Here is a 12,277-nt window from a genome sequence, read left to right as displayed (position 1 = left end):
CGTGTTCCGATCGACTTAAGGTCATCGATCGATTATATATGCTGGATGAACCCCCTCCGGGAGGCTTAGTATTGATCAGTTAGTAACTATGAAGGTGCAGTACGACTTGGAAGGTGGTGTAATAAATCGGAGCGCGACTTCGAAATCAGTTTCGAAGCTAGTGTTGTATGGCGTGCTGCTGTCCGTTATCGTGATAGGATGGGTAGTTTATCAGCAGGGCGAAGCTTTGCGATCAAAGGAGTTGCCGTGCCAGAGTTCGCCGAGTGTGCCGGTTAGTACCGTGGAGACCACAACCGCAGTTGTTCAAATTTCACGAAGTTTACCAAGCACGAATGAATTGAAGGGAGAGAGCGTAGATGGATTGATCGGGGCCCTGTTCGGTCCTGTAGTGGAATCAGAGTCGGCAGTCGTCGAGCTAAAGGTGGATACCGATGGATTATTGATAAAATTCGGTGAGAATGTGGATAGCTTGGTGGAACTGGCCAGGGACTCCGAGATCAGCACGATGGTGGCCATGGCCCTGCAGGAGTTGTTGCTGATGGGCCATGAGGGGAAAACGGGGAAGAATGTAGACGTTGGGTTGATGAAGAGCGAGAACTCGCACGAGGCGACTACAACAAGGAATGTTGAAGAGCTCTGGAGTTGGTCGAGCGGTAATTTACTGGAGTTTAAATTTCGTTTGGAAGATAACCACTGGGAGCTGGAAGGAGCCGCAGAGTACCGATCCAGCGAGGAAAAGGATTCGAATGAGGGATCCGAAGAATCGACAGACGATCGATAAAAAAAAAGTCACAAATTATAGCTTTAATAAACTGTATTGAATAGAGCATATTATATTTTATTTCTCCCGTTCTTCCAGAGACCATTGACCATTCTCATATATGATTCTGATGAACATTAAACCCTCCTGCGGCCAGAACCAATTCATGACACATGTATCATCCGAACACTTCGCCAGTTCCTCCGAGTGTGCAGGTAATCGATATTTTGCAAGACATTCAAATATTAGAACTCGCCACGCGTCTGCAGTCTTGAATACTCTACTGGACGTCAATAATGTTTCAACGTCTTTATCAATCTGCATGAATTGACCGAATTTTACCCACGCTATTTCAATTTTTCCTATATGGTCCGCTACTTCGATGCTGGGGCAGTCGAACCGAAGGGTCTTTGCGTCCTTCACACTCGCAGACCATTCGTCGGGGCTGTAATCTATTGAAAGTGGATCGCTAATGACGTAGGAGAGTTCCGTTTTGTTTAGCTTTAAGTAATATCTTCGAGAATCAATCTCGTTCCAGGCCCAATGGCTTTCCCGAGACAGTAGCTCCGGAGCATGTACGAATCCGTAAACGGTTTGCAGCTCTTGCAACACTTGAGTGAATATTTTCGATTTTGTTGTCTGAACGTCACAAGCCTTTCCCGACTGAACTTCCGTGTCCTGTCGTCCATTGATCCTGAAATATACTTCATCTGGATGCAAGTGGTATGTAAATTCGGTTTCGTTGATATTGTACGCATCAGCTGTGCATGGCCCGAGTTCAGATCGATGGTCAATTGTTTCAGAATTTGTACCCGGAGCTGTTCGTTGTTGATGGATCCGATCGAAATACAAGTAGGTGTAAGTTACGAAGCCTGTTATAATGAGTGCTAAGGAGCCGAAAGTTACCAGCAGCGGTTTCTTCCATTCCGACAGAGTCCTGGCGCTTTTTGTGGGTTGTTCCACGTCTCGAAGGGGAGCTTTCTCCATGCTAATCTGTGGAAACGTTCGCGTATACTGAGCAATATTTAGTTAAATTCAGGCTGATTGTGATACAGCTATTACCATGATAAGAGATCATAAGGATTGCAATACATATTTTGTATATATCAACATATGCAATCGTCAGCAAAACTAATTGAACTGATCTGAGTGATAACGCGGTAAATTAGGAATTTACCGACTGTTACAATTTCCAATAGTAGACGGCGAGCTGTAAAAAATCTTCTAATTTGTAAACACAAGTTATGTGCCATATTACAATGAGGTTAGCCCTGGTTTTCGAAGGTAGTCCATAGAAGTCTTTCCCCACAGACAAACAGACGTAACAGCTTGAACAATTTACTAAAAAATTCGTCGCTCAACTCCTCTACCACCATCTTGCGAGCTTGTTACACGAAACGATGTTTCGTATGACATTGTCACCAGAAGCCGCTAGAGTGCAATGTCAAACTCGAAGGATTACTGACGAAATAAAGATCTCTAAGGGACGTTTTCTTCACCTCCCCTTAGTGCTTAAACCCGGTTTAATCGTATGGGTAAGCACCGCTTAAGATTTAAGCGGAGGTGAAGAAATTGGCCCTAACACACGTGTTTACTCAACGATAGCTTTATTCAGAATGATAAAAAGGCGGGTAACAGAGTTTCAAGAATGGTGCATATAAAAGGTAGGACAATTTGACATTCGGCTTACACTCTAAAACGAACTCAATCAACTATTATTATTTACGCTGCTGTCTGTTTCACAACACCCCCTCTCAGACCAAGCGTGAAGCAATGTTTCTTGAAACAGCTAGCTGGAAGGCTCTTGGTGAACATATCTGCAACCTGCTCCTGCGTCGGTATGTACTGCACTCGTATTTCACCAGATTGAATACACTCACGGATAAAGTGGTATCGTATATCCAAATGCTTCAATCTTTTCTGGTCACATGGTTCGTTGGCGATGTGTATACACGATTGGTTGTCTTCATATAGCTTTGTAGGATTGCGGCAATCGATTCCTAGATCCTTCAATATATTTCTTGTCCATATTGCATCACAGGCGGCGTTACTTAGCGACACGTACTCCGCCTCTGTAGATGACAAAGCGACGGTCGTCTGCTTCCTTGTAGTCCACAGTATTGAATTCCCAAACACCTGGAACAAACTTCCGGATGTTGATCTGCGGTCATTGATGTCGCTTCCCCAATCGGCATCGGCGTATCCAACTAGAGGCTCCGGGTTCTCATTGCGTCTGTAGACCAAACTGTAGTCCTTCGTTCCTTGTAGGTAGCGCAATACCCTTTTTAAATGTGTCCAGTGAGTGTCTGTTGCACGGCTTTGGAAACGACTGAGGAAATTTACCGCTGAACTGATATCGGGGCGCGATGAAAGCATGCGGTATGTTAAACATCCGACAAGCTCCCGATATGGATGCTGCGTCACCGGATCTGACATGTTCTTCTCCAACTTGAGGTTGACTTCCAAAGGTGTGGACACCGGTCTACAATTATTCATACCGAATCGCTTCAACAAGGCACTGATGTACTGAGTCTGGTTTATAGTCAATGTGCCTTTTTCCAAGTTTCTCTCAACTTTCAAACCAAGGAAATGATTGAGTTCATTCATGTCATCCATTTCAAACTCTTGGGTTAAGCTACGTTTGATCTCTTTCAGTTCGTCCAATGAACTAGTTGCCAAAATAATGTCATCGACATACAAAATCAGATAGGAGACCAAACCATTTTTATTACGAACGTACAGGCAGCTGTCGTGTTGAGAACGATTGAACCCAAGATGTAGCATAAATTTATTAAATCTTTCGTTCCAGCTACGAGGTGCCTGTTTTAACCCGTACAGGGATTTGTTTAGCCTACATACTTTCCTCCCCCTCTCAAATCCTGGAGGTAGGCGCATGAAATCGGTTTCAGAGAGGTTACCGTTTAAAAATGCAGTACGCACGTCCATTTGATGTACGTGAAGGTTCTTTTGAACAGCCACCGCTAATAAAGTACGCACAGTACTTATGCGAACAACTGGTGCGTACGTTTCTTGGTAATCAAACCCATGGCGTTGGGAGCAGCCTTTCGCCACCAGTGGTGCGAATTCTCAGTCTCAGTGACTGAAATTTGTTGGATATTGATACCATTTCCTCTTCACACTCACCTCCTAGCAGTGAAAACTGAAAATGATTAGCAGCAACAATCAAAGATGAAGTAAACAAAAGACCTCTCTTCGCATTGCACACGCAGCCCGCAGTGACAGTCCATTCAGTTCACTCGCTGCTGCGTGAATGCGACGGCCCTATATAAATGCATGGGTGAATACTATCACTTGAAAGACAATGACAGGAAATTTGTGCCGAATGATCATCAGCTTCAGCCCGCTGTTGGCAAACTGAGTTTGCTAAGCTACTCCTGCTTTGCCTTGCTGACTGAAAGGCACCGTCATAGGCAAAGAGGAGCAGAGAAAAATACAAAACAAAAGAATCACACTCAGCTGGCATTGTTGATAAATTGCACCACTGTTCGCCACTAAACAGGCCTTGTATCTATCAATACTTCCTCCGCACTTTCGTATTCTTCATGTTGATCTTGTTCTTCCTCAGAGTCTTCATCACTTCGGTTCTTCGTTTCGTCCACGACTTCAAACCTTTGTCCAGATTCCGGTTCCGGTAGGCGGTCGGAAGCCAAATGATCGTTCGTGTACACTTCCGGGTGAATGCTTCGCTTCACTGGAAGCTCTTCTACCACAACATCACGACAAACTATAACTTTTCGCTGTTCCGGGTCCCACGCACGGTAACCGTGAAAACCATAACCGATCAAATAGCACACGCGACTTTTGACGTCCAATTTGGAACGTTTTTCTTTCGGGATATGACAAAACATTTTGCTTCCGAACACTCGTAGTCTTGATACATTTGGCTTCCGTCCGTACCACATTTCATACGGCGTTTTCATAATCGCTAGCGCACCAGTCGGGCTCCGATTAATGACGTGAACCGCCGCCTGTACCGCTTCCGACCACAACATTCGATTAATGCCCGATTCATCCAACATTGCACGCGCGCGTTCGAGAATCGTTCTGTTCATACGCTCCGCAACACCGTTTTGTTGCGGCGTATAAGGTACACTTGGTTCCATTACGATTCCTGATTCACTGCAATACGTAATCAGTTCTTCGTTTATATACTCGGTTCCGTTGTCACTACGAAGTCTCGCGATCTTCCGCTCAAAATGTGCAGTAGCCATCGCGGCATACTTTTTGAACGCAGTTACCACATCACTTTTTGCTTTTAGCACGTACACTGCCGTAAAGTGCGTGTAATCGTCTATAAATGTCACAAAAATCTTCTTTGCGTCCCAAGACTCCGGCTTGAACGGACCACATACGTCCGTGTGAATTAACTCCAAGGGACGAGACGAACGAGCTCTAACTCTTCGAAAGGTAGCTTCGACTGCTTACCCATCATACACGGTTCACAGATTTTCACATTGTCAGTAGCTTGCAAATTTCCTTCGATCCCTTCGATCATATCATTTCGGATCAGTTTCATTAGGCCAGACTTACCAATGTGACCGAACCTACGATGTCATAATGAATGTTGGCTTTCTGAATCACCGATCATGGCAGAAGACACTTTCATAACATCCACTTTTAGCTCGTACAATCGACCCTTTCGTTCCGCAGTACACAACACTTTTCCGTTCTTCATGATTCGCGCACTATCTCTTCCGAAAACCACCTCCATTCCGCGTTCCGCAACTCTTTTTACGGAGAACAACTTGTTATACAAGCCAGGAACAAACAAAACGTCGTACACTGTGCAGCATAGCTGCTTCCCGTTCACCATTGCACTCATTTTGACGTCGCCGACTCGACTGTGCGACTAATCAGTGACACACCCGACTTAGCAACATTTATCACTGTCGGTACTCCCAAGCTTCGCATATTTATGAGACAGCTTCTGTCATTTACCATGTGCTCCGAAGCACCGCTATCGAGCACCCAACGAAAATCACTACCAGCACTATGCAAAGCATCTTGTTCTAGGCTCGCGACAAAAGCGATATCATCGTTTTCCACTTCAGCCCTGTGTGCTCCGGGCCTATTCTTCTTCTTCACTTGTTTCACAGGACAGTCCACTCGCTTATGACCCGGTTTTCCGCATGACTGACACTTGAATGGGAACTTAGACCCTCTTCCGACAAAAAGCCGTTCCCGGATCCAAAACTTTTGAATTTCCACTGAACTGCCGTTTTACATTTGGGCTGCGAAATGGTGAGTTGACATCCGGGAAGGAGCGCCTAACATAGCTCTGGTCCTCACAAGTTCCAATACTCACGCTTCCACGGGTCTTCCGATGACAATTGACCGCCAGCTAAGGGTTGCGTACTTAGCTGGTAGTGCAGCCTGGGCACTGTTGTCCTTCTGCCATCAGCTAGAGTGAGAGGGTGCGTACTGTGGGGTCTGCCTAGGATGTGGTGGGGTTCGACAGTGGGCTCTGTTGAACTTCTATAAAAAGCTGCATGTGTCCCCAAGCAGGCCCTATCAAAGCGACCGTGTGCCGCTCAAAGCGCACTAGCCTAGTCCTGGTGTTGGGTGGGACTTTAAACAAATTTGACCCGACTGATCGAGCGTCTGTCCACCAAGGAGGTGCGGCTCCAACAGCGTCTGTTCTGGCATCCAGCGGCTGAGTATGAAATGCTATTCCCCGGAAGCTATACCTAAGATGGCAGCCCCATCCCGGTGGATAGGGAACCTTGGGCCAACAACCTACTGTTCCCGAAACATCAATTTGTTCGAGAATCCGATAATGAAAGAATACGGACTGATTTTACGGCGACGACTCTTAGCGCGAAACAACGGACACGAATAGGAACATGGAACGTTTTAACCCTAGCCCAGCAGGGTAAATTGGCACAACTTGCCAATGAGGCACGCCGCATGAAGCTTGAGATCCTGGGACTGGAGTGAAGTCCGTTGGCCAAACTTTGGAGAACACAGAACGCCGTCGGGACAAGTTCTGCTATAATCTGGTTTACGAGGTGAACACGCTCCCCGGCATCGCGGAGTTGGCTTCCTACTAAGCGCTCAGGCACACTCTGCGCTTATGAAGTGGGAACCTATAAGTGAAAGGATAATCGTTGCCAGATTTAGAACACGGGTCCGAAACCTTACTATAATCCAATGTTATGCGCCAACCGATGCTGCCGATCTGCAAGACAAAGAGAACTTCTACAGTCAACTCAATGCCGTCGTAGATAGAATTCCGAAGGGTGATATCAAGATCTGTTTGGGCGACTTCAATGCGAAGATCGGATCCGACAACTCGAACCATGAGCGCATTATGAGACGCCATGGTCTCGGAGAAATGAGCGAAAACGGAGAGCTGTTCGCAGAATTTTGTGGTAATAACGACATGGTGATCGGGGGATCGCTCTTCCCTCATCGACCGGTTCACAAGGTCACGTGGGTCTCCCGTGACGGCTTTACAGAAAATCAAATCGACCACATCTGCATCAGCCGAAAATGGAAACGGAGCCTTCTTGATGTACGGAATAAACGTAGTGCCGATATCGCGTCTGATCATCACCTCCTCATCGGCGAAATACGCCTGCGCATTGCGCGGATTCGTCGGCAGGAGGAAAGAGTTGGACGACGATTCAACACACGCCGACTGGAAGATGCCACGGTGAAACGGTCCTTCGTTGAAGAACTGGAGACGCGTGCTGCAGATATTCCGGAAGGTGGCAGCGTGGAAGACCAATGGACCGCCATCAAGAATGCCTTCATCGCCACCAGCGAGAACAATCTGGGCGAACTACGCACCCAGAGAAAACAATGGATCACCGATGAGACCTGGAGGAAGATAGAGGAGCGAAGAGAAGCCAAAGCCGCGATAGAGCGATCGAAAACCAGAGGAGCCAAAGTCTTAGCCCGTCAACGATACTCGGCTCTTGAGAAGGAAGTAAAACGCTCATGTCGACGGGACAAGCGAGCGTGGGCAGACTCTGGCCGACGAAGGAGAGAGAGCCGCCGCAACCGGGGACATTCGCCTCCTCTACGATATCTCACGACGCTTAAGCGGGGCGAAGATGAATGCAACGATGCCTGTGAAATTCGCGGAGGATCAGTTATTGACCGACCCAACTGACCAGCTGAAGCGCTGATTCGAGCAATTCGAACAACTTTTTGCCAGTGCCAGCCAGGCCATCACCACCTCGGCATGATCTGCCTAGGATCCGACGTATAACACACGTCAATACCGAAGCTCCATCACTGCTAGAGATTCAAACAGCCATCCAAAGCATGAAATCGAATAAAGCCCCAGGGGTCGACCGCATATCAGCCGAGATGCTCAAAGCTGACCCCATGACATCCGCTCAACTACTGCATCGTTTATTTCGTAATATCTGGGACACCGCAACTTTCCCGGTCGACTGGATGCAAGGTATCTTAGTGAAGGTGCCCAAAGAGGGTGACCTGGCTGTATGAGATGAGTGGCGAGGCATTATGTTGCTGTGTACCGTTCTCAAAGTTCTGTGCAAAATTATCCTAGCCCGGATTCAGGAGAAGATCGATGCGACTCTCCGGCGGCAGCAAGCCGGATTCCGTGCCGGAAGATCCTGTGGGACCATATTGTCAAGCTCCGCATCATTCTGGAGCAGGTCAACGAATTCCAAGAGTCCCTTTACTTGGTATTCATTGACTACGAAGAAGCTTTCGACCGTCTCAATCACGAGAATATGTGGGGCGCCCTGAGACGCAAGGGGTTCCTGAGAAAATCATCGGCCTCATCGAAGCACAGTACGAGGCCTTTTCGTGTAGAGTGCTGCACAATGGGGTCCTGTCCGACCCTATCCGGGTCGTAGCTGGTGTGAGGCAAGGATGTATTCTATCACCGTTACTGTTCCTCATCGTAATCGATGAGATTCTGGTAGATGCGATTGACCGTGAACCAAACCGCGGGCTGTTATGGCAGCCTATAACCATGGAGCACCTAAACGACTTCGAATTGGCGGATGACGTTGCACTACTCGCGCAACGGCGCTCTGATATGCAGAGTAAGCTCAACGACCTTGCCGATCGCTCCTCCTCGGCAGGTTTAGTCATCAACGTCAACAAAACCAAATCGTTGGATGTAAACACGGTGACTCCTTCCAGTTTCACAGTAGCCGGGCAACCAGTGGAGAATGTTGAAAGCTTCCAATATCTTGGTAGCCAAATGGCGTCAGACGGCGGTACCAAGATCGACATAGGCGCACGGATCAAGAAAGCAAGGGCTGCCTTTGCGAGTTTAAGAAATATCTGAAAAAAAAACAGGCAGATAAGTGAACGCACCAAAATACGAATTTTCAACTCTAACGTGAAATCTGTGCTGTTATACGCTAGCGAAACATGGTGTGTATCAGTGGAGAACACTCAACGGCTGCAGGTGTTCATTAACAGATGCCTGCGGTATATAATTCGGACCTGGTGGCCTCACAACTGGATCTCAAACAACGAGCTCCATCGTCGTTGTCACCAGAGGCCGATAACAACAGAAATTCGGGATCGGAAGTGGGGCTGGGTCGGCCACACTCTACGTAGGGGCGGAAACGAAATCTGTAAGCAAGCATTAGACTGGAACCCAGCGGGACATCGCAGCAGAGGCAGACCCAGAGGCTCATGGCGGAGAAGCCTCAATAAAGAAATAAAAGAAGTCGACCGAAATCTAACCTGGCAACAGGTTAAAGCGATAGCCGGGCATCGCTCAGGATGGAGATCTTTAAAGTCGGCCCTTTGCACCACCGGAGGTGTACAGGATCCATAAGTAAGTAAGTAAGTGCCGTTTTACATCTTCACTGAGCAGTCTCGATTTAACAAAATCCATAGAGCACTGCTGCACCGGAAGCGTTTCCAGTACGGTAATCAACTGTTCGTACGACTTTGGCATTGATTGAAGCAAGAAAAATACCAGAACCGGCTCATCAAACTTAATGTTTGCCGATTCCAATTCCCGCACAACTTTCTCAAACGACAAAATGTGCTCTTTCCATAGAACGACCATCACTGTACTTTGCACCGGTCAACTGCTTCAACAAGAAAAACACTCCCGAAACACCTTTTGCTCGAATGTTTGCTTCAGCACTGCCCAAATAGCCTTTGGTGACGTTTTTCCACGAATATATTCCAGTTGTGAATCCGCAATGTTGTGAATTAACACCGATTTACACTTTGCGTCTTCTTTCTTCCGTTTTTCTCGCTTATCTTCTTTTTCCGCTTTCACTGCCGCATAATCAGTCGGATCATCCGGATAAAACACTTCCTCTTCCAGTCGCTTTTCGATACAATGCAACAACCCCAACTCTTCCAGGTATGCCTGCACACGAAAGCTCCACGTCGAGTATTTTCTATACCGTCGAACAAATACACTCGCTGTGTACGTTCATCTTCCATTTTGCCGAACGAAAAAAAATGGCGTCGTAATCAGCAAACACTACCGCCGAACCGTTTCCACCGAAAATTTTTCGCCCGCGTTCTTGATTCCACTTGCGACCGAAAGCACTTTTACTTTTCCGCTACCTTTCGCGCATCGATTTTCCAATCGAAAAGATTATGGAAAAATTCTCGTAAAGTCGTGACTGAGGCCATAACCTGACGAAACAAAGATCTCACGTGTTTACTATAGATAGTAGAATCTATAGATAGTGGAATATATAGATGAGCGAAGATAAATCCTCTGTCTCCAAACGAACTGTCAAACGTGTCTCCAAACGAGCATGACGTCACGATTTCAATGGAAACGTTAAGGGCTGTGACGTCATATGCGCGTGTGCACGGGCAAAAAAATCGACTCAGCCATGCTTTCGCTCATCTATAGATTCTACTATCTATAGTAACAGAGTTTCAAGAATGGTGCATATAAAAGGTAGGACAATTTGACATTCGGCTTACACTCTAAAACGAACTCAATCAACTATTATTATTTACGCTGCTGTCTGTTTCACAACAATTACGATACTGACGCCTCTAGTTGTGAAACGCGCAATCAATCAAATTTAAATTGGTCGTTAAAGTCATGGTCGATGATATTGCGCATAAGCCCCAAAATTTTATTCCCACCTTTGGGTTTCCGCGCCGAGCACTCAGCGCCAGACTCGGCGACAAGGAGATAGTGGTCAAGTTGGTACTCCTGATTTTTTGACAACTGATGTCGATTGGTTGTGTGAGTGCACCGGTGTCAAACAATAGAGCTTTTAGCTGAAAATTTAATTGTCAAATGCACATTTTGACAGCAATATAGATGTATGAGTGAAAAAATGTGCAAATGCTCTATCGCGGAAGCAGTCGCTGAAGACAAGTGTCAATTGAGATTCTCACGTCCGAATGTGTGAGTGGCGATAAAAGGAAAACAAACACTCCTAGATGGTGCTACTAAGCAAAGTTTGGGTAAAAATGAGTATATTTCCATATATTTTTTGACTCCTTCGCAACCATCGTGATGACTCGATCAATTTTGAGGTTATGAGCAGAAGGAAAACAAACATGTATTTACACATGCCGAATTGCACATCAGTGTGCGAGCGTTAAACGTCACTCATCTCTATGGTTTCAGTGACGAAACGAAAAGTTTCAATGCAAAAAGCAATACTTAAAAATATTAGAGTGTGATTTATGGGCCTTCTGCCTAAAACACCTTCAGTGTGTATAATAACAAACGAACTGTCAGCAACTTTTATCAATTCAACAAATAAAACTATTTCGCGTTTATTCCTACAATAAATTGTATTTTTCCGGTTATTCCTGTATCTTTTCACCCATTAGGTTTATGGGCCCAGGAACGCTTCCTGGTCACGAATCGGTCGGATTGTAAGTTTTTCGATCGTTTTTCGTCGTTCAAGGATGGGCGACGAGAAGGAACTCGACGATGTTTGAGGCGATGTTCGACGGGACGAATTTCCCCGCTTGGAAATTTCGGATGCTGACACTGTTGTAGGAGCACGACTTGTTGGGATGCATCGAGAACGAAATTGCGGATGTGACGGAATTTCAGGTCGGACTGGCGGACTCGGCAGAGGTGTGGTAACGGAATAAAATAGCCCTGGAGAAGCGGCAGAAGAAGGAAAAACATTGTTAGTCGATTATCGTTTCCCGGATCCACGACGATCAGCTCGAACACCCACAAGGGAAAGCTACACCCAAGCAGATGTGAGACGGACTGGTGATGATTTTCGAGCGGAAGAGCGTAGCGAAACGAATAGATCTGAACCGCCAGCTGCATGAGCTGAAATACACTTCCGGGCCGCTGCAGGAGCACTTCGTCAAATTCGATCGGATGATACGGATGTACAGACATATCGATGACATCGACGTAGTCTGTCGTTTGTTGTTGTCGCTCGGCACGCAGTACGAAGTTGTGGTCACTTCGATCGAGTCGCAGCCGGAGGAGCAGCTGACGATGGGCTTCGTAAAGTGCCGGCTCCTCGACCAGATTAAGCGGAAGGGAGCAGCAGTGGACATTCGAGAAGCGAAGAATGATTTGGTGGCTTT

The 12,277-nt window shown here is 46.6% G+C and overlaps 2 protein-coding genes across 2 annotated transcripts; one reads left to right on the top strand and one right to left on the bottom strand.

The window, feature by feature from the left end:
* Positions 1-52: 52 nt before the first annotated feature.
* LOC134223296 (uncharacterized) lies at positions 53-829 on the top strand. The gene has a single exon (XM_062702445.1). It carries the CDS (start codon positions 89-91, stop codon positions 779-781), a length of 693 nt encoding a protein of 230 aa, XP_062558429.1. The 5' UTR covers positions 53-88; the 3' UTR covers positions 782-829.
* A 9-nt stretch (positions 830-838) lies between these two features.
* Positions 839-1,783, bottom strand: LOC134223295 (uncharacterized). The gene has a single exon (XM_062702444.1). It carries the CDS (start codon positions 1,745-1,747, stop codon positions 839-841), a length of 909 nt encoding a protein of 302 aa, XP_062558428.1. The 5' UTR covers positions 1,748-1,783.
* Positions 1,784-12,277: the final 10,494 nt, after the last annotated feature.

This window comes from Armigeres subalbatus, chromosome 3 (assembly GCF_024139115.2).
Source record: "Armigeres subalbatus isolate Guangzhou_Male chromosome 3, GZ_Asu_2, whole genome shotgun sequence".
NCBI classification, from domain to species: Eukaryota; Metazoa; Arthropoda; class Insecta; order Diptera; family Culicidae; genus Armigeres; species Armigeres subalbatus.
Note: the sequence above shows the minus strand (reverse complement) of the source record. Positions and strands in the feature narration are given on the sequence as shown.